Source organism: Anser anser, assembly GCF_964211835.1.
Source record: "Anser anser genome assembly, chromosome: 16".
NCBI classification, from domain to species: domain Eukaryota; kingdom Metazoa; phylum Chordata; class Aves; order Anseriformes; family Anatidae; genus Anser; species Anser anser.
In genome coordinates, this window is record NC_139737.1 from 15,050,650 (window position 1) to 15,075,810 (window position 25,161).

Consider the following 25,161-nt stretch of genomic DNA (forward strand, 5'->3'; position numbering starts at 1 on the left):
AGAGAGAGATCATGCAGCTGACACTGCCCAAGCCAGTCAGGATAGCATGGGAGCTCCTGGAAACAGCAAGCTGATCCAGCTGTGGGTGCAGCCCCCAGCTCTGTGCCTGGAAAAGTTCAGCTCCTAGCCTTGTATAAGGCAGAGTGGTTTTTGCTAACACTGAACAAGGACAGGGAAAACCCAAAGCCAGGAAAAGCATCTGGGGACCTAAGACCTATTTGCAAACTGTCCCTCTTCCCAGAAGCCCCACATCCTTTCTGATACCTGTAGCCAGGTCACCAGCAGGTGTCACTGGACACATTTTGCTTCAACATCTGCTTGTGAGCGCACATAAGGAACCACTTTGGAAAACAGCTAGCTAAAAGCCTCCAATCTTGGAAATTACCAAGCTAGAAAAAACGCACAGCCAGCCTAAGCCAGTGCTGGGGAGAGCATGGCTTCATGCAGGACACTGTACTGGAAACAACCAGAGCACCCTTGCAGCCAGCACTTCTGTGATCCCCAAGGCTCTCCCAGCTCCTTGCTAATCCCAACCGTGTCATTTCAGCACAAGGGAAAGGCCAAGTTTAGGCAAATGTGCCCACAACAGAGCTTTCTGTCTCCTGAAAACTCTTGTAGCTGTTCCTGAAGAGCTTGAGAGGTACCCCAACTCATAGTGAGCCTCTGAAAACTGGTGCAGGGGATGGCTCCTTGGCAAGGCTTCACACGGCACCCTCCAAAGCCACTAGAGCCTGCCTTAGGCACAAGGGCAGGATTCCTGGGTACACCCCTTTCCCTGCTGGCATCGTGGCTGGTGGGGACCCCCATCCTCCACATGCTGCAGCCCACCTGGCTCTGACACGGCCACCATAAGCTCGCCTCTTCTGATCAGCCTGAGGTCAGCACCAAGAGTCCTGGCCATGCAGGCTGCATCACCAGCTCTGAAACCGCTGTTCACCATGGGCTCCTGCCTTGGTCTAGGAAAGGGATGAGCTTGGACCTTAAGGCTATGGACCAGAGACTCTTCCTGGGGACCCCCCCCACCCACATACCCCTGCAAGCCAGGGGCCCTGCTCGATGGTCACACAGGGGACAGAGCTGCCTACCAGGCTCCTGACAGCGGTCAGCAGCTCCTGAGAGAAGGCTGCGAAGGTGCTGAAGGCATTGGCCAGCTGCTCCTCACCCTCCAGCTGGTAGTTGGCTGAGAACTTCTCCTGGGCAGCAATGTGGGCTTCCAGGTGGTTGATGAGATCTGGGAAAACACGGATGGTCTCCAGTGAGTGCAGGTGGAAGGTCAGAATATGCTCCCTGCCGGAAGCCATCATGCCCAGCTCTGCTCAAGCACCACAGCCAGCTCCAACCGCCTCCTGCTGCCCCGCATACCCACCACCCAGCTATAGGAACCCCTGGGACCTGTATTCTCTGCTGCAGACAACCCAGCCTGTAGCAAGGACTCCCCCTGGCCACCCATTGCAGCTTCCCCCTCCCCAGCCTCTGTTCTGCCCTGACCTTGTCCACAGCTGTGTTCCGCCTTGGCTGCTTTCCTCATCTTCTGCAGCACAGCTCGGTCTGCATCCAAGGCCTAGAAATGCAGAAGTTATGGTCACTGACTGCATCCATACACACATTTCTGTAATCCACAGAGTTCAGCCCAAGCCTCAGCATCCCCAGGCCTGACTGTCCCGCCTGCAGGTAGGTGATGGTCTAGTGGTAGTAATCCATGAGTATCTTAAATACCAGTGAGTGAAAGAATCACTAAGAGAGAATCAGAAAATATTTTAGAAAAAGGACTGTTTAACAGCAGGAGGGGCTGGATACCTCCACTGGCTTTGTCCTCTGGTGTGCACCACATCAACCAAGCCATGCAGCTGAACCCTTGTAGCAGAAGAGGATGTGAGTCAGGCTCTGTATGGGTCAGCACAGTAAAGACCATGTCATCTGAGGGATTTCAGCATAAACTTTCAGGTATCCAGAGAGCATTAAGCTGGAAAGTTATCTTCCTGTATTTTTTCCTGAACTCAGTGCAGCTAAGCAGGGATGTTGAGAACTCGAATTATGGACACAGACCCCAAGTTAGAAGTTAGCAGATATTCTGCTCCCTGGGAATAAGCTGCCACCCACAACCCTTAGCATCGTCTCACCCAGATGTGTTTAGGACTGAGTTTTCGGGCCAAACCCTCAAATGGAGGTTTCTGGGGCTATCAGTGCAAGACGCCTCTGGAGCCAGCAGTGCCATGTTCATACCAAGCATTACAACTCAGGGAATCCAGTGTTGTGCTTCAAAGAGATCTCAGTGAGCCAAGATCAGAAAAGCAGCGTAAGGATAAAGCACCTGAAGTGTCTGACAAATCCTTTGATAGGGCTGTTGGAGCCACTCATATCCCCATGTTTGGAAAAGCACTTCAGGATAATCTGGGACCTCAAGGACTAACACATTCAACTTGAAAGCATAGTTATTGTCAGTGCCACCACAGGGCTGGGACAGTCCCTTCCTGGGCCACAGCTCCCTGCAGTTGTCTGAGTCACTGCATTCATCTCACAAACCAGCCACAGCCCTCACAGCAGGAGCCATGCACAGGCACATCTCAGTGTGGGCCATGTGGCAGAGTGAGGTTAGGACAAGAGGGTCTGCTGTCCTACATATCTTTCCAGAAGACAAACAAATATCCAAGGAGGACGAGCTCAGGCTAAACCCATCTCCACTGCAGACATCCATTCTCTACCTCAAAAGCATCTCCTCACCCTTCTTGAGTTGAAGACCTTTTGCCTAGATGAAGTCTGTCTCCTTTGCAGAAACTCCACTGGGGTGGCTTTCCCAGTTCCAGACATCTCTCACCTCTTCAACGCTGCAGCAGATTTTTAGGCCCAGTTGGTCTTGGCCTCTTCTCTTCCTCACCTGGCCTTGTATGTGGCACAGGGAGTGGGCATTTTGGAGCCAGCTGCCACTGAAACCCTGATCTCCAACCTGTCCAACAGCCTCCAGAGCCTCTTTCTCCCTCACTCCTCTCTGCTGCTGGCAGCCATCTTGACCAGGATGGCTGCCTGCCTTCCAGAACGTCCCAGGAGCCTGCCCAGGTCTCTTGTGATGCCGGTTGTATTTATGTGTCATATTTTATCAAAATTCAGCTCTCCACACAGAAATGCTCAAATCTCCCACATCTGTGGCCTTCCTCTTCCTTTCTCCTGATAATCCCCACCCTGAAGGTGCAACCTGGGTCCATAAACCATACCCACCTTTGTGACCATTCCCTGCCTGCTAGGCTGGTGCTGTCAGTCCAAGAGGCTTCCCTGCTTCTGAGGAGCAGCTCCAGGGTGAGACAGCTACACGACATCCCCAAGGCCGTCACCGACAGCCACCTCCACCTCGCATCGCTCCGTAAGTCCAGCTTCAAGAGGCAGGACTGCCTCCAAAGATCATGCACTGTCTGAAGTGTGTATGAGTACAGTTGCTGATCACAAGGCAGGAAACCCCAAGCTTCCCTGCCTGCCTGCATTTTCACCTGAATTTGCTTGCCTTGAAGACATGGGTCTGGTTCTACACTGGGCTGAGCTGCATGACTTTCCGTTTGGGGACCTGCCTCCAGAGCTGGCGGTGGAAAACCTATCCTTCCCCTGCAGCTCAGCACTCCTGCATGCCACTGCCCACACCACTGCTAGGCTCAGCTCACACCATGCCAGGGCTCTCCTTGCTCAAGTGAGGGCTTTTGCTGTGTTTACTGCTTTATCCCGTACTGGTGCTGCTCCTGGTTACAAGTATTCAGCTGCTGAAGGCAGTTTGCACACGCCAAGACTATTTGCTTTTCCCACACCCTCATTAATAGCTGCTTGCTGAAGCATTGCAGGAGTCACAGGCATGGGTATTTTTGCCTTTCCAAGGTGACACCGAGGACCAGAAGGATCCTGTGGCTCCAGCTCTATCACAGCATGCCACTCCCTTCTCACTGGCTTTCAAGAGCACAGAAAGTCCCAGGCTGAGAGGGACCATTGGTTCACATAATCTGATCTTTGTCATAGGCTTTTAACACTCACAAGACAACCTTCTGTGAGTCTATAACCCGTGTGGGACTTAGTGGTCTTCAAAGATAGCCAGCCTGGGATGGAGACTGAGCACTCACATCACCTTTTGGCCATGCGCACCATCATGATGCAGCTAAAATATTGCATCAAATTTCCTTTTTCAGCTTGGGATGTGGCCTTGTAAGGGATGTAGCAGTGCTCTTCTCTGGTCCCAGGGCTGACCTAGGTCTTGACAAGACCCTGAGGAGCACTGGCTCTCCAGCAGGCAGCCACAGGCACATTTCAAAGCCTTATTTCAGCTTTCCGCTTTTTGGAGGTTCTCCTAGCCATCTGCCTGGTCCATCCCTCCAGGGTTGTGTTGCCAAAGATGAAATATGGTCCCCTCATATCCCAGCTCACACCAGCCCTTGCTGCTTTTACTGCAGGCCTTGCCAAGGTTTGTTGCCACTCAGCAGTGGGAGCCATGCCATTGTGTTTTCTGTCCACTCTGTCATGAGTCCTGAACCAAGAACTCTGCAGACAGCAATAATTTCAGCAGTGTACATCTTTCTCTCTAACCACAGCTTCCTGACATAACAGCTCTGTTTTAATGGACAGAAGTTTTAACTTTGCTTTGGGTAGAATAATGGAGCAACAGTGGAAACTTAAGCAACACAAGGAAATTGCCCCATGCCCAAGGCTTCTGAGTAAATTCTGGCCTCCAGAGGGCTGAGAGAAAAGCCTTGGTAACCACCACTGACAAAATGATCTATGGAGTTGCGGAACCATTCAAAGTCTGCAAAGATAACTGACCCCAGGCACTGGAGGACTTCAGGACAGTGCAGGGGGGTCACAATCCACTGACAGACCCTGGTAAAGCCTTGGGCACCTTCCCTTCATCTGCTGAAACTACAAAATAACAAGAGAGGTGATGTGGTGGTGATGTTATTTATTTGGTCCCAGCACATTTATCAGACCAAGCAGGAGAAGGCACCAAGGGGCATGGGGCCTCCAGACCACACAGGGAGCTCCACCACTTCCCTGGGCTCCCCAGGCATTGATCTCTGCTGCTCACTCCCTTGTGCACCAGCAGCCCCTTCCGCCTTCTGCCCAGCACCTGCCAATGCATATCAGGGTCTGGAAGCAAAGGCATTTGGCCCATGTAAGTTTTGCATTGGATGCTGCACTCAGCCGCCAGCCCTGACCCTTTCTCCATGGATTTTTTGAATGCATTTGGCTGCCGAAGGTCCCACATTGGTGTATTGCACAGTTCAAGCTCGGACAAGCGAGGTAACCCTCCCACCACCCCAACAACTTCCTTTAATTCTGTTTTGTCTTTAGGGTGATACTCGTCTGACTAAAGTGCTCTGTCTTCTCTTTACGGAGCAGTGTGAGCTGGGTATGAGACACAGCCTTCCCACACAACCCCTTTTGCATTTGTCCCCACTGGCCCATGCCAGTCCCCCGGCCACCACAGCCCCTCACCAGCCTCTGCCAGGCCTTCGCTCTGTGCCTTTTGCAACACGCACCGGCACCCAGAGGTACTCACACCGCTCTCCGTTCATGGTGACAAATGACACGGTGATGCCTGTATGAGCACAGATCCTGCAGGACCATCATCGGGCCAGCCACCCCCAGACCCCCTGGGGGTGCCCCCACTGTGGTCCCCATCCCCTGCTCACCTCCTCCAGGCTGCTAGCGGTGGCCTTGCAGTGGCCCATGTGACTGGTGAAGGTGGAGGTGGTGGGCGAGCTGAGGTCCTCCTGCACCTGCTGCATGAAGTCGCACACCGAGATGAGGGCCGCCATGGTGCCGCAGTGAGGCGGCGCCAGGAAAGGGAACTGCTGGTGGGAGCCGAGGCCACACTGGGGCCAGGCAGGGGAACAGGGCAGAGGATGGGGTCATGCTGCTGCCAGCAGCAAGGGCAGGGGAGAGCCCCTTGCCTTGCACACCCACAGCCCAGACAGGCATGCATGCTCATTGCATGCATACATGCACGGAGTGACACAGCTGCAAATCCTGCGATCCTAAGCTGAAGGAAGGCTGAGACAGACATGCTTTATTTCAAGTCACAGGGAGCCACAGCCTAGTGGTTCAGAGGAGAGTGCAGCTGAGCGCAGCAGTAAGAGCCCAGGAGCTGCCTAGGGGTGTGCACATGGCATGCTGGTGTGCATTGGTGTCCTGGGGTGCACCAGGTACTGCTGAGGTGCACCACAGCTGCTGGGGCACACTGAGCACTGCTGGGGTGCAACACACCTGCTGGGGCACAACAAACATCCGTGTGATACACTGGGCATTTTGGGGTGCACCATGTGCCACTTGTGAAGGTGATGACCCATGCAACAGCCCCTGCAGAAAGCTGGGGTGATGCTGCGCTAGGAGCAGTGGTCACACCCCAGGGCCCCGGGTGGGTGCTGCATGCCCTGAGTCCTCCACAGCCCACTTGCTCCCCTGCAGCCCAGGGGTCCCTGAGGAGCGGGAAGAGGGGGCTCCCTCTTCCTCCCCTTTGCCATCCTGGAGCAAACACTGCCGCCTGCCCCAGGGAGCACTGTGCCTGCCCCTCACCCGCACCCAGCTGTAGGGTCCCACCCAGAGTCCCCACCCCCTCCTTACCCTGCCTGCCTGGCTCTCCACAGCTGGATGTTTTCTCCCCAAAACTTGTTCCATTCCTGCTCCATTCGAAAGACAAACTAGTCAAATGTCTTCAATAACAACAGCAACAAAAAAAACCACTGCCACTTAATTTCACTGGAGATGCCACTGTCCCTCTGCACTGTCACCTCCTGCACTAGGAAGGAATCCATCCTGTCAAACCTCATGGTGAAACATCTTGACTTGAGATCCAGTTATGCCAGAGCTTGTGTCAGCAACAACTGTGCAGATGACAGGAACCCTGGGGCGATGGAGGCCATGCTGAGAACAAGTCTCATTAAATTTACATCAGCCCAACACCATAATGCAGATTCATGCTGACAACCCTATGCTGACATCCCAGGGCTGTGCTACCTGGAAGGAAGGGCAAAGGTGCCTCAGGAAGGCTGCCTGCAACAGCGGGACCCTGGGGGAACGTCTAGGGAACCCAAGCAATGTCAGAGAGAGCATCCAAGGAGTTTTTATTGGAATTGGGTTGGAACTGGATGACCTTTAAATTCCCTCCCAACCCAAACCATTCTGTGATTCTATTACTCTATTCCGGTGGAAACGAAGATCCAAAATGAAATTTGAAGCAAGCCTGATACCCAGCCCAGCACATGCAAAGAACGCTGTTAAATAGGTAGTGAGGCATGACCACCAGAAACAGCCTGTGTCCCGGGGGTGGTGCCACCATGTCCAGAGCTGACCTCTCTGTTCCCATGCTCTTGGAATAAAAAGAGCTCATGGTTACCTTGGCTATATTGTCCTTCTACTCCCCTTCACCCAGCAGCAGCACCCTGGCAATCCCCATTCAAAGGTTTTCCAGGTCTCACCTCCACCAGGCCCTCCCCTCCACCAGACCTGCCTTCCCCTATACAATGTGTTCTGAATTCCTCAGGCACGAGGAGGCCTGAGAAGTGCCAGGTATTGTGCAGCCAGGGCATAGATGGCTCTGTATGTCCCCATCCCTTCCAGAATGGCTCTCAATGGCAAAAGCTGTTTTCAGCTGCCGTGTCTGTGGGGCCAGCCCCATCTGTGATCCTTTTCCCACCATCCCCCCAAGGTCAACAAAGAACAATTTTTTTTCCCACAACTGTAACTGTCTTTGAAAGAGTTTGCCTTATTTAGTAGGTTGGTTACTTGGTTTCTTAGCATCTCATGGGGACTTAGCAAGAAACATGACTCCTCATAGAGAGGCCACTTCTCCAGGCCTCTCACCCTGAAGGTTGTCTGTGCACCTGCAGGGTTTCCTTAAACTTTCTGATCTAGCCTCAAGTCTTGCAATAATCACAGTTGTCTTTGAATAGTCCTGTTCTGGAGACCATTTATCCATTGATGATCTTCTCACTGATGTATCCAGGCATCGTATAGATCAGTAAAACCAGGAAGACAGTCAGAAGAGCAACCAGGAACAGCACGATTATGTACTTCTTGTATCGCTTCCAGATGAAGAACACAAAGGTCTTCATAGGATTCACAAACCAGTTGAAAGAAGTTTTTGGCCGGCTGGAACATAAATGGATGAAGAGATCAGCAGAGGCTCAAGCCACAGAGCAGCACATAAGCTCGTCTGCACTGGTGCCCTGCCAACCTCACAGGCCACCAGCTCTTCCTGCTGCTTCCAGAAAGGATTACCCTGGGGGCTACAATAATCACAGTCCCTGTGAAAGCACTGCTGACAGCAGAGCTGACTCCTGAGCCTCAGGACAGCCCCAGCAGAGCTGTCCTGCACCCCCATGGCTAACAGGTATGTTCATATGGTTAAATGAGAGGTGCCTTTCATGCAGGTGATGTTACAGCACAACTGCCCTGAGTACCCTCTTGAGATCAGCCCTGGCCCAGCTGCGGCTGCCACAAGTCCTGCTGGACCCACCCAAGCTCTGGGAAGCGCTGGCAGCCCCAGTCCTGCAGATCCCACCACCTTGTCCTTCAATTGCTCTGAACTTCCTGATGAGCAGATTCTCCCTCTTCCCACACTGCTGCCAAACACACAGATACCCCTGACACGAGCCAGCCATTCTAAAAGGTGATGAATGCAGATACTCACTTAGGCTTTTCCAGGGGTTCAGGCTCTTTTCGGCCCAATCCAACAGGACTTTTCTCAGCCTCCTCCACAGTCAGCAGCTGGAACTCCGCTTCCACCTTACCCTGGAGGGGGAACATGCCTGAGCCACAGCTGCACATGCTGCTTCACAAAGCAACTTGCTAGCCATGTGCCTTGCCTAGACTGGCTATTTTTCTCCCAGTGCCACTTGGAGAGGAATTAACTTTTCCTTCCAGTCGTTAGCTGCAGAGTCTCTTACTTTACAACCAGGGGAAATTGCGGTCTGGCCGAAAACTACCCATTTGGCAGGGAAGACACTATATTGTAATGCGCTCCCCAGTTATCTGAATTTGGCTGCAATCTCTCACACTGGTACTGAAAACAAGTCAGCCATGGGGACAAGCAGTGGTCCACTAGCTGGGCCATCAGCAGCAAGTCCACTCAGGGATATTCATCACCTGCCTCTCTGGGGTTGGCAGAGACCCTAGGACATGCCTAACTTTCTGCTGTCCTGTCTGATTTATGGGGAGCCAGGTGCCTCTTGCATTGCTCCTCTTGCTGAGAACTGCTCTACAGGAAGCTCAGAAGAAGATATGAAGACACCCCCAGCACACCACTCCAGCTGGCACCTCTGGGTAGATGAAGCACTGGACTTGCAGCAGATGGGACAGGTCCCCAAGATCCTACATGACGTTCTGGGCAACTAGGCCATTGCTGCCTCTGCAGGTTACGTGCACACAGGACAGGTAGCCATGTCATGACAAATGCATGTCACTGGCTCTCTGCTCACCTCTGCTAATGCCCTGCCTTACCGTCAGGAGGTACTTGTTCCCACTGGGGTCTGTGAACTCAATGTCTTCTTGTTTGACAGAGCTGCTCCACTTCTTTTTCTTCCTTTTCTGCTTGGCTTTCCTCTCCTCTCTCTCCTTGTCTTCTTGATCTTCAAGTCTGATGAAGGGCCACCAGCCACGCATGCGCTTGTTTCGGAAGATGGAGAAGCGAGGTGTAGCATTCTCCTTTGCCATTTTGATGGTGCAATGCTCTGAGCTCTTGGCCGCCCGCACCATGTCATGCAGCTTCAGCTCGATGGAGCCTGCAGGCACCGTAAAGAGAAAAGCTCATGGTGAAACCCTGCGGTGAACCTCACGCACCAGTTGGCTTGTCTCAGCCATGCTCCTACCACCACTAGCATGTCCCAGCTGCTGCAATGGTCTAACAGTGTATTGCTCATTTATGGGTGGAGAACATGAAGCTCAGCATAGGAAAGGACCAGCCCAAGAGCTGGAGACTAAGAGGCAGAAGCTACAGGTCTTGTCTCCTCAGTCTGATGTGGCCAGTTTGGCTTGCATGTGGTACAGTGGGTTATTGTGAAAACAATGCCATGTTCCACCCTGCTCTCCTCACACACCAAACTCCTCTTCCCCCCTTGTTCCTGCAGACTATATTATAATAAGGAATTATAAAATCTGGAAAACTTATTGAGGTTTTCACCTCTGACCTATACCTGAAATAGCCTCAGTTCACTCCCCTGTTTGGCCTTCTACTGTCTTCCTTGGAAGGAGCTCCTGCCCCAGTTCAGCACTCAGGCCTTGCAGCAAGTAAGTCTTATCACATACTGGTCTGTATTGGCCAGCAACCAAGAAAAATGGGAATTCCCCCCTGTTCAGCTCTGGTGAGACTGCGTATCGTTATTGTGTCCATTTTTGGACCCCCCAACACAAGAGAGGTGTCAGCTAACTAGATCATGTAAAGCAACAGGCACAAGCTGCAGCAAGGAAAACTCTAATTAGAAATAGGTAGAACAATTTGAGAATTATGAGAATGGTGCAGCACAGAAGAGGGGCCCACAGGGATGCTGGGATCTCCATTCTTGGAGATTGTCAAAACTCCCCCAGACAAGGCTCTGAGCAACCTGATCTACATTGCATCTCCCTACTCGGAGCAGACAGTTTGCAATAGACTGCAGACCCCTTCCTGCCTAAACATTCCTGAGACTGTGCTTGCCAGGAAGCACTGGTATTGCTCTCTAACACTTTCCTTAGTGCTCGAGTAGCACTGCTGAAAAAATCACCACTGAAAGCATCACATGGAGGCACAAGTGCTTGTTGGGTGTAGTCCCAGCAAGACCTTGGGACAAACATGCCAGCTCAGTGTGTTTCCGTGGGGCAGCTGTGCACCACTATGCTCTGCCTATCACTCACATGCCAAAAGGCAGCCCAGGTTACTGCTGAACTGAAGAGCTTGATCTGGCACTGCTGGTGCCTCGTCTTGAAGAGCTAGACCCCCAGGAAAATGCTGTAATACTCCATCAAGGTGAGGGACAGCCACCCCACTCCCAGCAGACCATACCATACCTAGAAAGTCGTTAGCTGAGATCCTGTCATAATCCCAGACCTGGAGAACCAGAACAGCTGGTTCACGAAACTCTGATTCCTCCACTGAAAAGACAGAATCCTTCTTCTTGTAGGTGATCTCCTTCTCAGTTGGGAGATAGTTGAAGCGGAAGATGAACCTCCAGTTGAAATTGCCCTCCCCGGTCAAGGAGTTGAAGTGAACATCCGTCTCCTGCTTGTCATGGTCGAGTCCCTTTATCCAGCTGCAGGAGAAACTCAGTTATCTCCTACCCCTGTCATTCAGTCCCAAAGACAGACTAGAAAGATGGAGGGGCTACCCATGGGGTAGCAGGAAAGGAAGGGACAAACAGCCAGATTGCGCCAACACCTGACCACCATCTTTGGGGCTAAGAGCATTCAGTGCAGGGGCAGGGAGGGGCAGAGGTTCAGAGGAGGAAGTGAGGGGTGAGGGGCAGAGCAGAGAGCTGGACAGCCAGGATCTGTCCTCCTGCTGGCTCCCGTCAGACCTTTTCACGTAGATGTCGCTAGAAGGCTCTCCAGTTATTGGGTTGACATCATCAAGGATTACGTCGTCTGTGTTCCAGATAATCACACGCAACTCATAGCTGTGGGAGGGACACAGGGGTGGGTGAGACACCTGCTCTCATGCTTGGTGCCTGGGGGGGCAGATCAAGTCTACACCAGCGGAGCAGTAGGACCTGAACCCTCCTAGCCCTGTGGTACCCTGACAAAGCTCCTCTGGCCCTGCCCAGCCCAGCAGTCTCATTGCTTTGCACAAAGCCTTTGCTTTTTTGCTGGGTTACAGCCCTGCAAGACGAACACCCACAGACAAAACAAGCAGCTTATGCAAAGCTAATTCCTGGTGTGGTGCAAGCCCACCCAGCACCACTAAGACAGGGACACAGAAAGGCTTAGGCAGGAAGGGACCTCTGCAGTCTCCACTCCAACCTCCTTCTCTAACTTCACAGTAGATCAGATTGCTCAGGGCCTTGTCCTTATGAGTTACAAATATTTCCAAGGCTGAATATCCCAGCACTTCTCCAGTTCCTTGGGTCCCTGTCCCAGAGTTTCCTCACTCTCATTGTGAACTATATCTAGTTGGAGTTTCCCTTGCTGCAAGTTGTGTCCATTATCTCATGTCCTTTCACATGCACCTCTGAGAAGAACCCAGCCCCGTCATCTGAATAGTCTTATTAGATCACTGAAAACAACAGATCACCTCCTTCAACTTCACTTCTCCAGGCACCCAGAGGACTTCCATTCACTAGCCAGAAAAGAGCTATGTGAACAGCTCAGACCTGGATTTCCATCTCCTCTATGTCCACCATTCAAGGAGTTTAACCCTGCCCTTCACGAGCACTTGTGCAGCTGAAGCACTTGTGCCCCACGCCAATGCACCAAGACACCATGCTACACCCAGAACTGAAGCAAAGGAGAGTGCTGTGTGCCAGAAAGCACAATCAGTCTGCATGGGACTTTGCAGCACATCCCAGCAGGCACAGCAGGGGACAGTAACCCTCCACATGGGCTCACTAGTCCCAGCTCTGCTCCCGGGGGTGCTACCTGATAGGCAGTCGTGGCTTGATATTCACTGGTGGTGGTGCAGGGACATCATTTGGAAACATGTCAATCCACATGTGCAAGGAGCCCTGATGAGAGAAGAGAGCAGAGAGGTTTCAGAAGACTGACCACCCTTCAAGGAGCAAAGGATTGGACCTGCAAGGAAAGCTTTCACCAGAAAGCCACTACTTGTCTCCTTCCTCCCCACCCCCAGCACTTCAGAGCTTTGTGTGACTGTATTTTAGAATGGGTTGGAAAAAAAAATTGGAACTACTCAAAATACCTTCTTTACCTCCCCACCCTGATGCCAAGAAAAAACATCTCAGCTGAACTGAGTCTATTTCAAACACAAACATCTTTCCAGCCTGGAAACCCCATGGGCAGCCTGGCTGCAGCACAGGCCAGTCACTGTGCAGAGCATCTTGGCTCTCCAGCTCCAGGTGCTCTGTGGTGGAGGAACCACCAGACAGGGCTCAATGTATGGCCATTGGCACCAGCAGAAGGAAACACCTCCTCTTGGAGCTGCTGTCCCACACTCCCTGCAGGCACTGCTCACATCCAGCTCAAAGTGTGGGAGCAGCTTCTGCTGTCTGAACAGCAAAGGGAGCCGGGACCCCAGCCCAGGTCCCCAGGTCAGGAGCCACCAATGTTACTTCCAAGGCCCTGTTCTACGGTGATGGTGACCTGGGAGAGCAGGAAAAAGACAAGAGGGCAGAACAGGGTTTTTGCAGGGGAGCAAAGGAGCAATGACAGGGGCTAAAGCAGAGGAAGAGGCAGGGAAAGGCAAGGACACTACCACCGACCATGGCAGAGCAGGTCCCTTGCCACCCACACAGTATCCTCATTGGAGCAGCTGTGTGGCCTGAGGAGAAAGGAAGGACTCTTGGCCACCAATATTGTGACCACAACATCAATGAAGAGAGGTCCAGGAGCTCCACTAAACTCCAAGGGTGGATCTGAACAAAAAACACACAAGGGCAGCAGTCCTCCTTCCATAGCAGGGCTGGACGTGCACACAACTCCAGTTGCCCACCCAGGCAGGGGCAGAGCATGGGACTTGTGCCACAATGAGGAGACAAAGGGACAACAGGGGACCAGCCAAGAAGCTGAGAACCAGTCACCCCAAAAGTCCTTGCCAGAGAAATGTCTAAGTTGGACAAGGAGACACATCTCACCTGCACGAGCCCAGGGTTCTCTGGGTTGTAAAGGGACCGGATCTCTACATGCTCTGGTACCAGCTTGTACCCACATCCTGGCATCTCTTCCCAGTGCTGCAGAACGTACAAAGCCTTATGTTCATCATCCACTGACCAGTTCTCATCTGCCACTCCTCTCTGGTTCCTTGCAGAGGCCTCTGCAGCAGGACAGAGTCAGGCAGAAGATGAAGGAATCTGGCTGGAAAGAGCTGCTTCAGGAAATTAGTCACCGGCACAGGTATGTATAGATGATGGACTGGGCAAACAAGCAGCTTCCCAGAAGAAACAGTCTGTGCTGCTGACTGACTCATTTGGCATAGAGTGAAGGCAAATAGCAGTTCAAGACCAAAGTAAAGCCCGCTGGTGGGGAGAAAAACAGGAACCAATGGGTAAGGACATACTAACCCACTCACTCCCAGGTTTAAAGAGAACACCGGCCCTTTGGATATCACTCTGAAACCAAAACCATCCCAAGCAGGCCCTGATCATGACAGAGGTCCACAGGGCAGCCTTGTCCTTTCCTGAGTGGGATTTATTTCCCATTCATGACACATTTTCCCATTCATGACACAACCAGCCCTTAGAGAAACCTGCAGAAAGCAGAGGAACACTGAAACAAGCAGAAGGTAAAGTTGTCTGAACACATAAAATTGTCCTGCTCTTTGGGCAGAACAGACACAGAAAGCATCCTTTCTGCAGGCAACATAGCATTGCCTCACAAGATCCAGTCATCCAGAAGCAGGCCACATCTGCTCCATCCTTTTCTCCAGGCTGGTCTCACTGCATGAGTGTTTGTCACTGGAGGGAACAAGCTCAGAAGGAACAGTTCAGGAAGGTTCTGCATCACTGCTGGCAAAGGGTGTAAGTCACTATGTTCTTGGTCACCTGTGGTCCCAACTCACAGCTTATAATTCCAGTAAGGAGGAAAAAAAATAGCAAAGGAGATGTGGAAGCTGCCCATAAGGAGGAAATAAATAGTGAGGAGCAGTGGGGTGTTACCCAAAGCACCCAAAACCACCAGAAGCAGAGAGCATCCCTGAAGGATGAAGCCATCTAGGAGAAGGAAAGGAGACTAAAAGTCTCCCCTTCTCCCCCCCACCCAATGTCTTGGTGATGGTGGTCACAAGCAGATGGAGATAAAGCTCCATAACAGTGTCAGCCACTAGAATAAGCTACACCTTCTCTGGCTGAACAAGGATCAAATGCCCATGCACTGCTGTGCGAGAGGGTTTACTTTGCAGAAGAAATGTTCCACTCACTGTCTGAGAAGCTGCTTTGGGATCTAATGGCCTGGATCACATCTCCCCCATTGCAACACCATCATCCACCAAAGCCAGGACACTGAGAGCTGAGAATGCTCCCAACAGTGACCCAGAAATATGGGCAGGGTGCAAAGTGGGGGCAAACAGCCCAACTGGCCTGGACACTTCAGGGAAGAGAGGCTGTTGGGTTGGGTTCCTAGCCCGGTTCACCACTGAGCACAGGAGTAGCCATGCCCTCTGTACCTTCAGGAAATGCCTCTGGAGGAACCTTGAAGATTTTATTGCCCACTTTGACCTCCTCCTGTCTGTACTCTGCTGCAGGTAGTGAGGTTTTCTTGCATAAGCTATCCAGGATCTGTGTGGGCTTGAAAGCATCTCGCCACATGTTGTAGCCATCTCTGTGTGGAAGGGAGAACACATATAGTTTAGACATGACAGGTTTTTTTCATAGTTTAGGAGATCCCCTGTCCTCCTTCCAACACAGGCTATACCACAAGCTCCCTGCTCAGAGTTTCATTGGGGAAACCACAGACACAAAGAAGCTTAATGAATGAAAAGCTTAACGAGATTTCCTCTCCCAGAACAAGCCAGGGTTGCACCTCACAGAACCATTGGCGTCAGAGCAGCAACAGCAGCAGTTCCAGCTGCAGCTCCGAACTGGGAGAGAGGTGTTAGCTGTTCTGGGAACTCAATTCCAACAGCTAATTAACAGCTCAATTCCAACAGCTAATTATCAAGTAACAGGGGAGAAAAGTGTTTACAGAAAATGTGGCCAAACACACCAGAAAAATACACCAGAGAATATATATTACATGAGGACAAAGGAAAATAGACATCATGAGCCTAGGTGCTCACAGAATCATCTAGTTCTAAAGAAACTGCCTTACTTTCTGAAAGAGGTCAAAATTACAACACTGTTAAATGATTGTTTTTTTCACGGAACACCAATATGAAAGCATTAAAGATTTTTTTGCTACTACATGCAAAATGTATCCTTCTGCAGTAGGAGTTAGAGCTATCACAGGAAATGGGTAGGAGACAAAAAAAAAATAATAATAAAAAGAGATGGACTTATCCATATTCCTTGTAGTGCATCTGCATGATACCTGCTCAAAGAATACCGTGGCTGCAAGGGTCATCCTCCAGAACTGGAGGTGCTCTGTTACCCACCTGAACAGTAGGCGAAAAGAACTCTCACAGCCCTAATGTGTCAGACTAGTACCTACATGTCATACTGCAAAGCCACTCCACAGTTGGCCCTGTGCTTGCTGTAGAATCGATTCTCCAAATCAATCTTGGTCTCCCCAATCAGATCATCAGATCCAACCAAATCATGGTCAAATATTGCCACAGTGAGCTCTGATTCCATGGGAAAGGAGACTGTCAGCTCCACAACTCTGAACAGAAGCAGATTTGGAAAGTGCAGTTAGCAAGGAGATATGAAATACATGCTCTGTTTCACCCATCCTACCCATTTAAGAACTGTATTTGCCAACCCTAAGACTCTGATAGAATTTGGCTCTGCAAAGTTCAGTGTGTGCAGTTTTCAGTGTGCATATTCAAACAAAGGAGTTATTCACCCAGGAGTGTATGCTGTTGGATAGAGCTCCTTGTTGGAGGTAAGGACAAATGTCTCCAAAGCTCTGTTGCTGCTTGGCTTGCTACTTTGTCTGATAAATCACGTCCTTTGAGTGCTTCACTCCTAAACCCAAACACTCCTGTGACAGATGGAGGCGGGAGACATGTCTGGCACCTTTGTGTTATAGTACAAGATTCTCCAGCAGAGAGGAACAGAAGACTGCAAATGCTGGGACGCAGCATGAGCCCTATATTTACACTATTCCCATTAATCCTACTAGAGGAAAACTTCCTACATACTCTCCAAACACAGGATTGAGCTGCTTTGGGATGTATCGCTCCTTGGTGTCCTTCCGCTCCTGCCCCACTGTCACCACCACGTAGGGGTCTGCTTTGCCATTGGGGTCTGCTGGAGACAGGTTTGTAGCCTGGAATACACAAGAGGTAGAGCCATACATCAGCTGCAGAGAGCAACATGCATAGGAGACACTGTGTGGGGCCTGAGACCACCCAAGCTCACTGGTCAGGTGTTTCCAGTAGCTGCCCCAGCAAGTGAAGCACATTTGCTGCCATGCAAATCCCCACTTAACAAGCAACAGATGCCTCCAGCTGCCAGCCCACCTGCTTGCTCACTGTCTCAAGGCAGATGACAGGAGCTGGGCAATGCCCATCTAGATTCTTAGCACCTCATGAAGATACAAAGCCCAGAAGGCTCTCCATGGACAAGGAATAAATACAAGCCCCCACTGTAACGGACTCCAACTGGCCAAGCAGAGCCTGTAAGCCAGTATCGAGCCTTTCACAAGTGCCACTGCTCAAATTCACTAAGTGGTGAATGGCAGGATGTCCTTAGGAAGGGGCAGACCTCCAAGCATTACTGTCACCACCACAAGAGACTTACCTTAACAACATAAACTCTAATGAGAACCTTGATGGGCCTGTTCCTTGGAACACCCTGGGAGACCCTTGGCTCCTTGCTGGCTTCCACAGTAGGGTAGACATAGAAGGAGCCCTGCAATAAAGACACTGCAGATAGAATCACAGAATCATAGAATCGTTAAGGTTGGAAAAGACCTCCAAGATCATCTGGTCCAACCATCACCCTACCACCAATGTTACCCTCTAAACCATGTCCCCAAGCACCATGTCCAACCTTTCCTTGAACACCCCCAGGGACAGTGACACCACCTACCTCCCTGGGCAACCGTTCCAATGCCTGACTGCTCTTTCTGAGAAGAAATGTCTCCTAATTTCCAACCTAAACCTCCCCCGATGCAACTTGAGGCCATTCCCTCTAGTCCTATCACTAGTTACCTGTGAGAAGAGGCCGACCCCCAGCTCCCCACACCTTCCTTTCAGGTATCTGTAGAGAGCAATGAGGTCTCCCCTGAGCTTCCTCTTCTCCAGACTAAACACCCCCAGCTCCCTCAGCCACTCCTCATAGGACTTGTGCTCCAGGCCCTTCACCAGCTTCGTAGCCCTTCTCTGGACACGCTCCAGGGCCTCGATGTCCTTCTTGTACTGAGGGGCCCAAGGCTGAACACAGCACTCGAGGTGCGGCCTCATCAGAGCAGAGTACTGGGGACGATCACCTCCCTAGCCCTGCTGGCCACACTATTCCTGATACAGGCCAGGATGCCGTTGGCCTTCTTGGCCACCTGGGCACACTGCCGGCTCATGATGAGGCGAGCATCAATCAGCACCCCCAGATCCTTTTCCTCTGCACAGCTTTCCAGCCACTCTGCCCCAAGCCTGTAGCACTGCATGGGGTTGTTGTGGCCAAAGTGCAGGACCTGGCACTTAGCCATGTTGAACCTCATCCCCTTGGCCTCTGCCCATCGACCCTGGCCAGATCCCTCCTGATTTTTTTCTCTGCACAGCTGACAACTTCCCTGTACTCTCCCCAAGTTGCCAACCCCTTCTTCCACCGGACATAAACTCTTGTTCTCCCAGACACTCAGCAAAAGTTCCCTGTTCAGCCACTCCAGTCTTCTTCCTGCCAGCCCATCTTACGGCACATGGGGACAGCCTGCTCCTGAGCCTTTCAGACTTCCTTCTTGAGGAGCGTCCAGCCTTCCTGGACCCCTCTGCCCTTCAGAACTGGCTCCCAAGGGACCCTCCCTACCAGTGTCCTGAACAATTCAAAGTCTGCCCTCTGGAGGTCCAAGGTAGCAGTTTTACTGACGCCCTCCTCCCCTCCTGACTTCACCAAGAACAGAGAACTCTACCATTTCGTGGTCCCTCTGCCCAAGACAACTCCTTACCACCACATCTCCCACCAGTCCTTCTCTGTTCGTGAACAGCAGGTCTAGCGGGGCACCCCTCTGGTAGGCTCACTAACCAGCTGAGTCAGGAAGCTGTCCTCCACGCACTCCAGGAACCTTCTAGGCTGCTTCCTCAGGGCTGTGTTGTATTTCCAGCACATGTCCGGGAAGTTGAAGTCCCCCATGAGAGCAAGCGCTGACGATTGAGTGACTTCCACCAGCTGCTTACAGAACGCCTCTTCTGCCCCTTCATCGTGGTTTGGCAGTCTATTACAGACCCCCACCAGGATGTCCGCCTTGTCGGCCAACCCCCTGATCCTTAACCACAGGGACTCTACCTTATCATTCCCAACCCTGAGCTCAACAACATCAAAACACTCTCTAATACAGAGAGTCACGTCACCTCCCCTCCTAAGTTGCCCGTCCCTTCTGAAGAGCTTGTAGCCATCCATTGCAGCACTCCAGTCGTGGGAGCGGTCCCACCACGTGTCAGTGTTGGCGACAAAGTTATAGCTTGCCTGCTGCACAATGGCTTCCACCTCCTCCTGTTTGTTGCCCATGCTGTGTGCATTGCTGTAGATGCACTTCAGTTGTGCCATTGCCCTCACCCCCAACCCTGGGACTCCTCCCCCAGGCTCACCTCTATCAAGCCTCATTGCATCTCCGTCCCCCTTCATACCTAGTTTAAAGCCCTCTCAATAAGCCCTGCCAGCTCCTGGGCTAGAATCTGTTTCCCTCTTTGAGACAGGTGGGACCCATCGACAGCCATCAGGCCAGGTGCCGAGTAGAATTCCCCATGATCAAAAAATCCCAAATTCCTGCAATGGCACCAGCCTCTCAGCCATGTATTGATCAGCTGGGCCTTCCAGGTCTCCTGAGTGGGGAGGCATACTCCCAATGATAATGGCTAGATACAAGAGAACATCTCAGATGGGATTGAAGCCACCAAGACCAGCCCCTCTTGCCAGCTGGGAAGTCAGAGCCATTGCCCATGCAGACAACAGACACCCTGTGCCCATGGGAACAGCCCTTTACAAAAGCACCATCATGCCTATATGGCCCAGGCCATCCCTGTTTGCAAGTTAGGTTCTCAGGCCACTGCTGATGCCAGAAGATCTGAACATCTCCAAGCACATAACTGGACTGCCAAAGGTACCAAAGGCAGGAAGACACCAAAGGTTTCCTAGGGACCTTTGTAAATCAACCTTTGTAGTTGATGTTTCAGTCTTCAAGAGCTCCTCTGTGGGAGAACGATATTTATTTTAGACAAGCTTTGTTAATTTTGCAAACAGTGAAGCTCACTAATACTTACTTACATACTAAACATACCCAGAGGCCTCAACCGGGATGTGTGTTCCTTCATGCTTCATGCTCTCACTTTCTTAAGAGGTAAAAAAATCTAAAGTAGGTGGATTTATCAGCTAACAAAAGACCACAGCACACAGTTACTTTGACAGGCCCCTATAGTACCCTGGCCATGCCTCACCATAGCCTCACATTATTTGGACACATTCATCCTCGCTGAGGCTTTGCTGGCATCTGAATTCTCTGAGACACAGGTCACCCTAAGAATTTTCTTCCATGTACAGCACAAACTTTATTCAAATGATACCTTGTACTTCCCGACAAAATGTTCATCCTCATTTCCATCTTCATCCTCATTTGCTTTGCCACGATGAAGGGGAAAAATACACAGCCAGTCTTCAAAATTACCAAACTCATTTTCCAGCTCAGAGTTATAGATCTGTAAGAAGTAGAAAGTCATCTTAGGCCTTTTCCTGATATCTTAAGGGGAGAAGAGTCCCCTTTAAGAGGGGAAAGACCATCTTTCCCCTGCTTTGACCATTTCACCTTGCCTTGCTTTACCCTGGTATTACTCAGTGTGAGGTTTTCTTTATCACCCCGGGCCCATCCTCAGATGAGCACACACATCCCAGTTGAACTTCAGGATCTCACTAGCTGTTTCAGAGCCCAGCAAAGATGGGGCCCAGTGCACACTACTGGATCAGGTTCTCTATCCCAGTCTAATCTCCACTGCAGGAAAGTGAGGACAACATGGAAAAAGGGCGTGGGTTGAAAGAGGCCAGATCTGTCACCCCAACACTCACTTGAAGGGTAGCAATGAGCTTCCTCTTGGGTCGAGCAGGTTCAGCTTCAGTTACTGCCTCATCTTCTGCTTCCATGTCAATGTAGGCTGCATTTAAATTGCCTCCATCTAGAAGTGTCAATAGGAGATTGGGAAATGCTCTGATCTCTCCCATCATGGCAAGTGCCCGTCCATGAAATGACCCCAGCAACAGCTTTTGCTTTCAACCAGGTCTTTGACTTGTGTTAGGGTAACTAGAGTCATTGCTCTCCATAACAGATGTTTTCACAACATCTCAGCTCTCCCAGCAAGACAAGTATGGATGAGAGGACAAAAATCAGCACAGACCTGCCTGCCTGAATGGGTGCTCTTCAAGAAGAAAGTGAGCAAGGACAGAGCAAATAGAGGAAGGTGCCTGGAACCTTCCACAGGTGACTGGACCCTTCCATAGGATTCACGTAATTTCTATACTTACTGTCTCATCAATTCAGGTCATTGCTAGGCCAGTCACTGCTTACACCTCAGCAAACCTGAGCCTACAGCTGTAATACTGTCCTCAGATCATTTGCTTTTTATTAATGTTTTTCTGAGTGAATTTTTTATCCAAGGTGAGTATCCACAGGCAGAGTGAAGCCCAGCTCCCAGACAGTTTTTCCTCTCCATCATCCCTTCTACCCATTCCACTTTTACTTCCTGCTCCCACCATGGCAATCCCATGATACTTGCAGCCAATTTTTCTGCAAAGTTTTGCTCACTCAGGAAGGCTCTTGCTTCAACAAAATTTTTCAAACCTTCTCGAGGCAAGTTTAGTGTTTTCAACTTGAAATGGCTTTTGTTAGCCTGTGCCAATGTTTCTAGTCTCTCTGCTCCCTTTTGTGTTGCTTTTGCTGAATGTTGCAAAGCTGTTGCCCCCTCAGAGCCCATTACCACAAGCCCACCACCCTCTAGGACAGTGTAGAGCCTGGCTCTCCCCACAGAAGACTCACCTGCATCATTCAGGTCATCATTCTCAGCATCTTCCTCATCAATGCGTGTCTGAAACACACACAGACAGTCACCCTACATTGCTGACCACAATGGCTTCTCTATCCAAGCACAGGACACTTCCAAAGCTTACTGCCAAGTAGAGTCAGCAATATCCAGACTGAGATCATTTAGCATTAACATTTTTGCAGGAGGGTTTTCAATGAGTGCTTTATCAGCATACCTGAAGGAAACAACTTTTCCTCTCCCCAGATCTTCTTATTGCCTTTTTTGATTGGGATATTGGAGAAGCAAGGTAAGCAAGGAAATTTGTGGCAGACCTGCCCCCATAGCCCACCCTGGGAAGACAGAGTGAAAGTCTCCACACTGCATGAAAGTCCCTGCACTGCAGCTCAGATCAGCAATGTCACATTTTCAGGAGTGTCTTAACGTGACCTCAGTCACATTATCGAAACCACTCAGCCTCAGGGATGCTTCAACATCCATTGCCTGCAGAAATCAGCCCACCTGGTCAGTGTTTGATACCTGACTACCTTAAGAGTGCTTGACACTCAAAAGCATACATCTTCCTGCAGATCCATGCCACAGGGCTACTGTGGCACTCTGTGCTGATGAAATCATCTTCCTCAAGCCAGTGCAAACGCTTCTCCCCTCAGCTGGAAGCTGTGACAAGAGATTACCTGGTTATACAGCTCCTTCAGGGACTCATAGTACTTGGACCACCAATCCAGTTCTTCCAGATCTGGTTTCTCCTCTTCATATTCATCCTCTTTCTTTGCAAGTTTATTAATAGGAATCTTCTTTAAAGGAGCCTTAAAAGCACAGAGCAAGTGCTCAGAGGGAGGCAAGGATAACACAGGACACCCACACATCCTGCACTAGTATCCTGATAGCCCCAGCAAAGGCTCAGCTTTCATGCAGAGCACAGGAGGTGCAAAGCTACATGTAGCCCAGGTTCATGCTTTGCTACGAAAGCATCAGTATTCATTGCACAAGGCAACACAGCTCTTCTCCCTGTGCCACAGCCCAGACATGCAGCAGTGTCAATGACCAGCAGAAGCAGGCATGAAACTCTTCCAGGAGACAGGCAGGGGAAGAGCAGTGTTTGAGTCCAGAGCAAAAGCTGGTGGTTGAAACTTAACTCTGAACTTCAGAACTTTTTGGTTGTAACCTTCAGTTTGGACGTTCAAACCTCAAAATTCACTGGGTCAACACATCACTCACCTTTACCAAACTCAAGGGGTGAGTGCTGGGACCTGGGTCACCAGTAGCAGGGCCAGTCTGAGAGGGAAGATGCTGGGATGAGACTTTCCGAGCTGAGATGAAGAGAAAGAGCATCATGTTCTCATGCATTTAGTTCTGCCCACTGCTTCCTAATTTTGTTCAATTGTTATTTCACAGGAAAAAAACCTCTCTTACCCACCATGATGTGATTTCTTTTAAAGCTTTTGATAGCAGATTGTGCCAAAATTTTACTGGAAAACCATGTACATTGCTAAGACTAGCCACCATCATCTACATGCATTACTGACTAGTAAGAATTCAGATTTATGAGATACACTTGACCTATTTGGAAACTACCACAGATCAATCTTTTGCTTCTTAGTCTTCATACCATATTTATTTACACACTCCCAGATCAGGAGCTTTGGTTGTTGCTGTCAGAGGGCTATTGGGTTAATCTATTCCCAAATGAGTAGTCCTTGACCCAGCAATAGGAGAGAAGTGGAAACCTCTCAAATCCTTGGTTGTAGTGGACCAGCTTACACTCCCTAAATCTTGACAGAGGTCTCACTGAGGACAGCCCTCCAGTCCAGTTACACATAGGTTTGGAATAGGTGAATACGATAGTCCTTCACAGACTAAAAAACTCTGATTCCAGACACAGACTTCTCACAGGAATAAGTTACTGTGTAATATCTAGCCCCAGTTAAATGACCGGCTGGATTAAGACATCTTCACAAGCCATTCTCCCTCTTCTGATTTCCACAACTGTAAGACAAACAGTGGCTGGGAAAAAGGCTCCAAAGAGATGGCATATCCACAGGTGAAGAGTCCAGGCAATGTGGTGGGGAGGCATATGATAAGCTAACCTTGGAGAGAACAGTCTGCAAACTACCCTCTGCCAACCCCAAAGAGATCAGCCTTATGCCATTGCTTGGCTGCAACCACTTTCCCAACACCAATCTTAGAGGATCACAGCCTCCAAGGCTAACCTGCCTTGGGCTATGCTTTTATTCAGCATCTTATGGTTCTTGGATGAGGACTTTGTCGCCTGGCTACAGAGAAGAGGGGTGAAAGATCTTTGCCATGGGCAGAATCTGCCTGCTGCCTCCACAGGAACCTCACCGAGCAGCTCACCTCTGGGCACATTTTCTGTTTCCTCTTCTTCGAGTTCTCTTGGAGAGAATTTCATCACGTCGGACACAACATGGGTTCCCACCAGCACGGTGCGCCCAAATGCCCGCTTTTCCACAACAAAGATGCTGAGGGGAGGGTGCAGGTAGACCTGCTCAGGGAGCTCCTGCAAAAGAGCCATGCAAGGGGTTTGCAGGAGTGAGGGCAATACCAGTGGCAGACCCACCACACACGAGGAGGTCTGATGAGAACTCTTACAGCTCTGCCCTAAAACCAGAGCCTCATGGTGACAGAATCACAGAATGGCCAAGGTTGGAAGGGACCTCTGAAGATCATTTAGTCCAACCCCACTGCCGAGCAGCATCACCTAGAGCACATTGCACAGGAAAATGTGACAAACAACAGCTGAGACTGCTCTCAGTGGGCTTCTTCCCAAAGGTTTTGATCTGCAGCCAAACTGTGTGGCCGTGGGAGAGCAAAACCCTGGGGGCAGCTCCCCTCCTGTGCCCTCACTCTGAGCAAGCAGACTATATGTGTGTGCAGGACAGCCATGGTGTACCCCAGCATGGTAGGAGCCCCCTTCCTACTACTCACCACGTCCATGTATTTGACCACCTCGGTGAAACTGGGGTTCTCTTTGTAGGCCACAATTACCTCCGACTCCACCTTCTTGCCAGCACATTCAATGATCACCTGGGGCTGATCCACCTCAAACAAGTTGACCCGCTTCAGGTCCCGCAGGCCCCAGAACAGGATCTAAAGCACACAAAGCTGCTGGCCTGCTCCAGATGTGCCAGGTGCAGCCCAGCCATGCAGCTCTGCCTGGAGGTGCCAACACACTCAGCACAGACCCCAAGAGAGGCAAG

General features: G+C 50.8%; 2 protein-coding genes across 7 annotated transcripts in view; both read right to left on the bottom strand.

Annotated features, from left to right (window-relative positions):
* Nucleotides 1–6,767, bottom strand: part of LOC310882604 (arf-GAP with SH3 domain, ANK repeat and PH domain-containing protein 1-like) — a 26,948-nt gene extending 20,181 nt beyond the window's left edge. The window contains exons 1-3 of the mRNA XM_083801566.1: nucleotides 5,658–6,767; nucleotides 1,489–1,561; nucleotides 1,032–1,231 (exon numbers count right to left, since the gene is read on the bottom strand). Coding sequence (XP_083657692.1) covers nucleotides 1,032–1,231; nucleotides 1,489–1,561; nucleotides 5,658–5,783 — 399 coding nt within the window. The 5' untranslated portion in view covers nucleotides 5,784–6,767. The remainder of the gene's footprint in view (nucleotides 1–1,031; nucleotides 1,232–1,488; nucleotides 1,562–5,657) is intronic.
* Nucleotides 6,768–6,954: 187 nt separating this feature from the next.
* Nucleotides 6,955–25,161, bottom strand: part of LOC310882600 (fer-1-like protein 4) — a 39,808-nt gene continuing 21,601 nt past the window's right edge. Inside the window, exons 28-45 of one of the 6 annotated variants that reach the window (XM_083801555.1) lie at nucleotides 24,890–25,051; nucleotides 24,299–24,461; nucleotides 23,162–23,253; nucleotides 22,618–22,749; nucleotides 21,940–21,988; nucleotides 20,976–21,082; nucleotides 20,480–20,611; nucleotides 17,505–17,615; nucleotides 16,904–17,031; nucleotides 16,252–16,422; nucleotides 15,269–15,423; nucleotides 13,743–13,921; nucleotides 12,571–12,656; nucleotides 11,514–11,612; nucleotides 11,008–11,249; nucleotides 9,466–9,746; nucleotides 8,657–8,757; nucleotides 6,955–8,115 (exon numbers count right to left, since the gene is read on the bottom strand). In XM_083801555.1, coding sequence (XP_083657681.1) covers nucleotides 7,935–8,115; nucleotides 8,657–8,757; nucleotides 9,466–9,746; nucleotides 11,008–11,249; nucleotides 11,514–11,612; nucleotides 12,571–12,656; nucleotides 13,743–13,921; nucleotides 15,269–15,423; nucleotides 16,252–16,422; nucleotides 16,904–17,031; nucleotides 17,505–17,615; nucleotides 20,480–20,611; nucleotides 20,976–21,082; nucleotides 21,940–21,988; nucleotides 22,618–22,749; nucleotides 23,162–23,253; nucleotides 24,299–24,461; nucleotides 24,890–25,051 — 2,571 coding nt within the window. In that variant the 3' untranslated portion in view covers nucleotides 6,955–7,934. Of the gene's footprint in view, nucleotides 8,116–8,656; nucleotides 8,758–9,465; nucleotides 9,747–11,007; nucleotides 11,250–11,513; nucleotides 11,613–12,570; nucleotides 12,657–13,742; nucleotides 13,922–13,943; nucleotides 14,124–15,268; nucleotides 15,424–16,251; nucleotides 16,423–16,903; nucleotides 17,032–17,504; nucleotides 17,616–20,479; nucleotides 20,612–20,975; nucleotides 21,083–21,939; nucleotides 21,989–22,617; nucleotides 22,750–23,161; nucleotides 23,254–24,298; nucleotides 24,462–24,889; nucleotides 25,052–25,161 lie in introns of those variants that run through there. The other 5 variants (XM_083801556.1, XM_083801557.1, XR_014573041.1 and 2 more) reach the window with 5 other exon arrangements.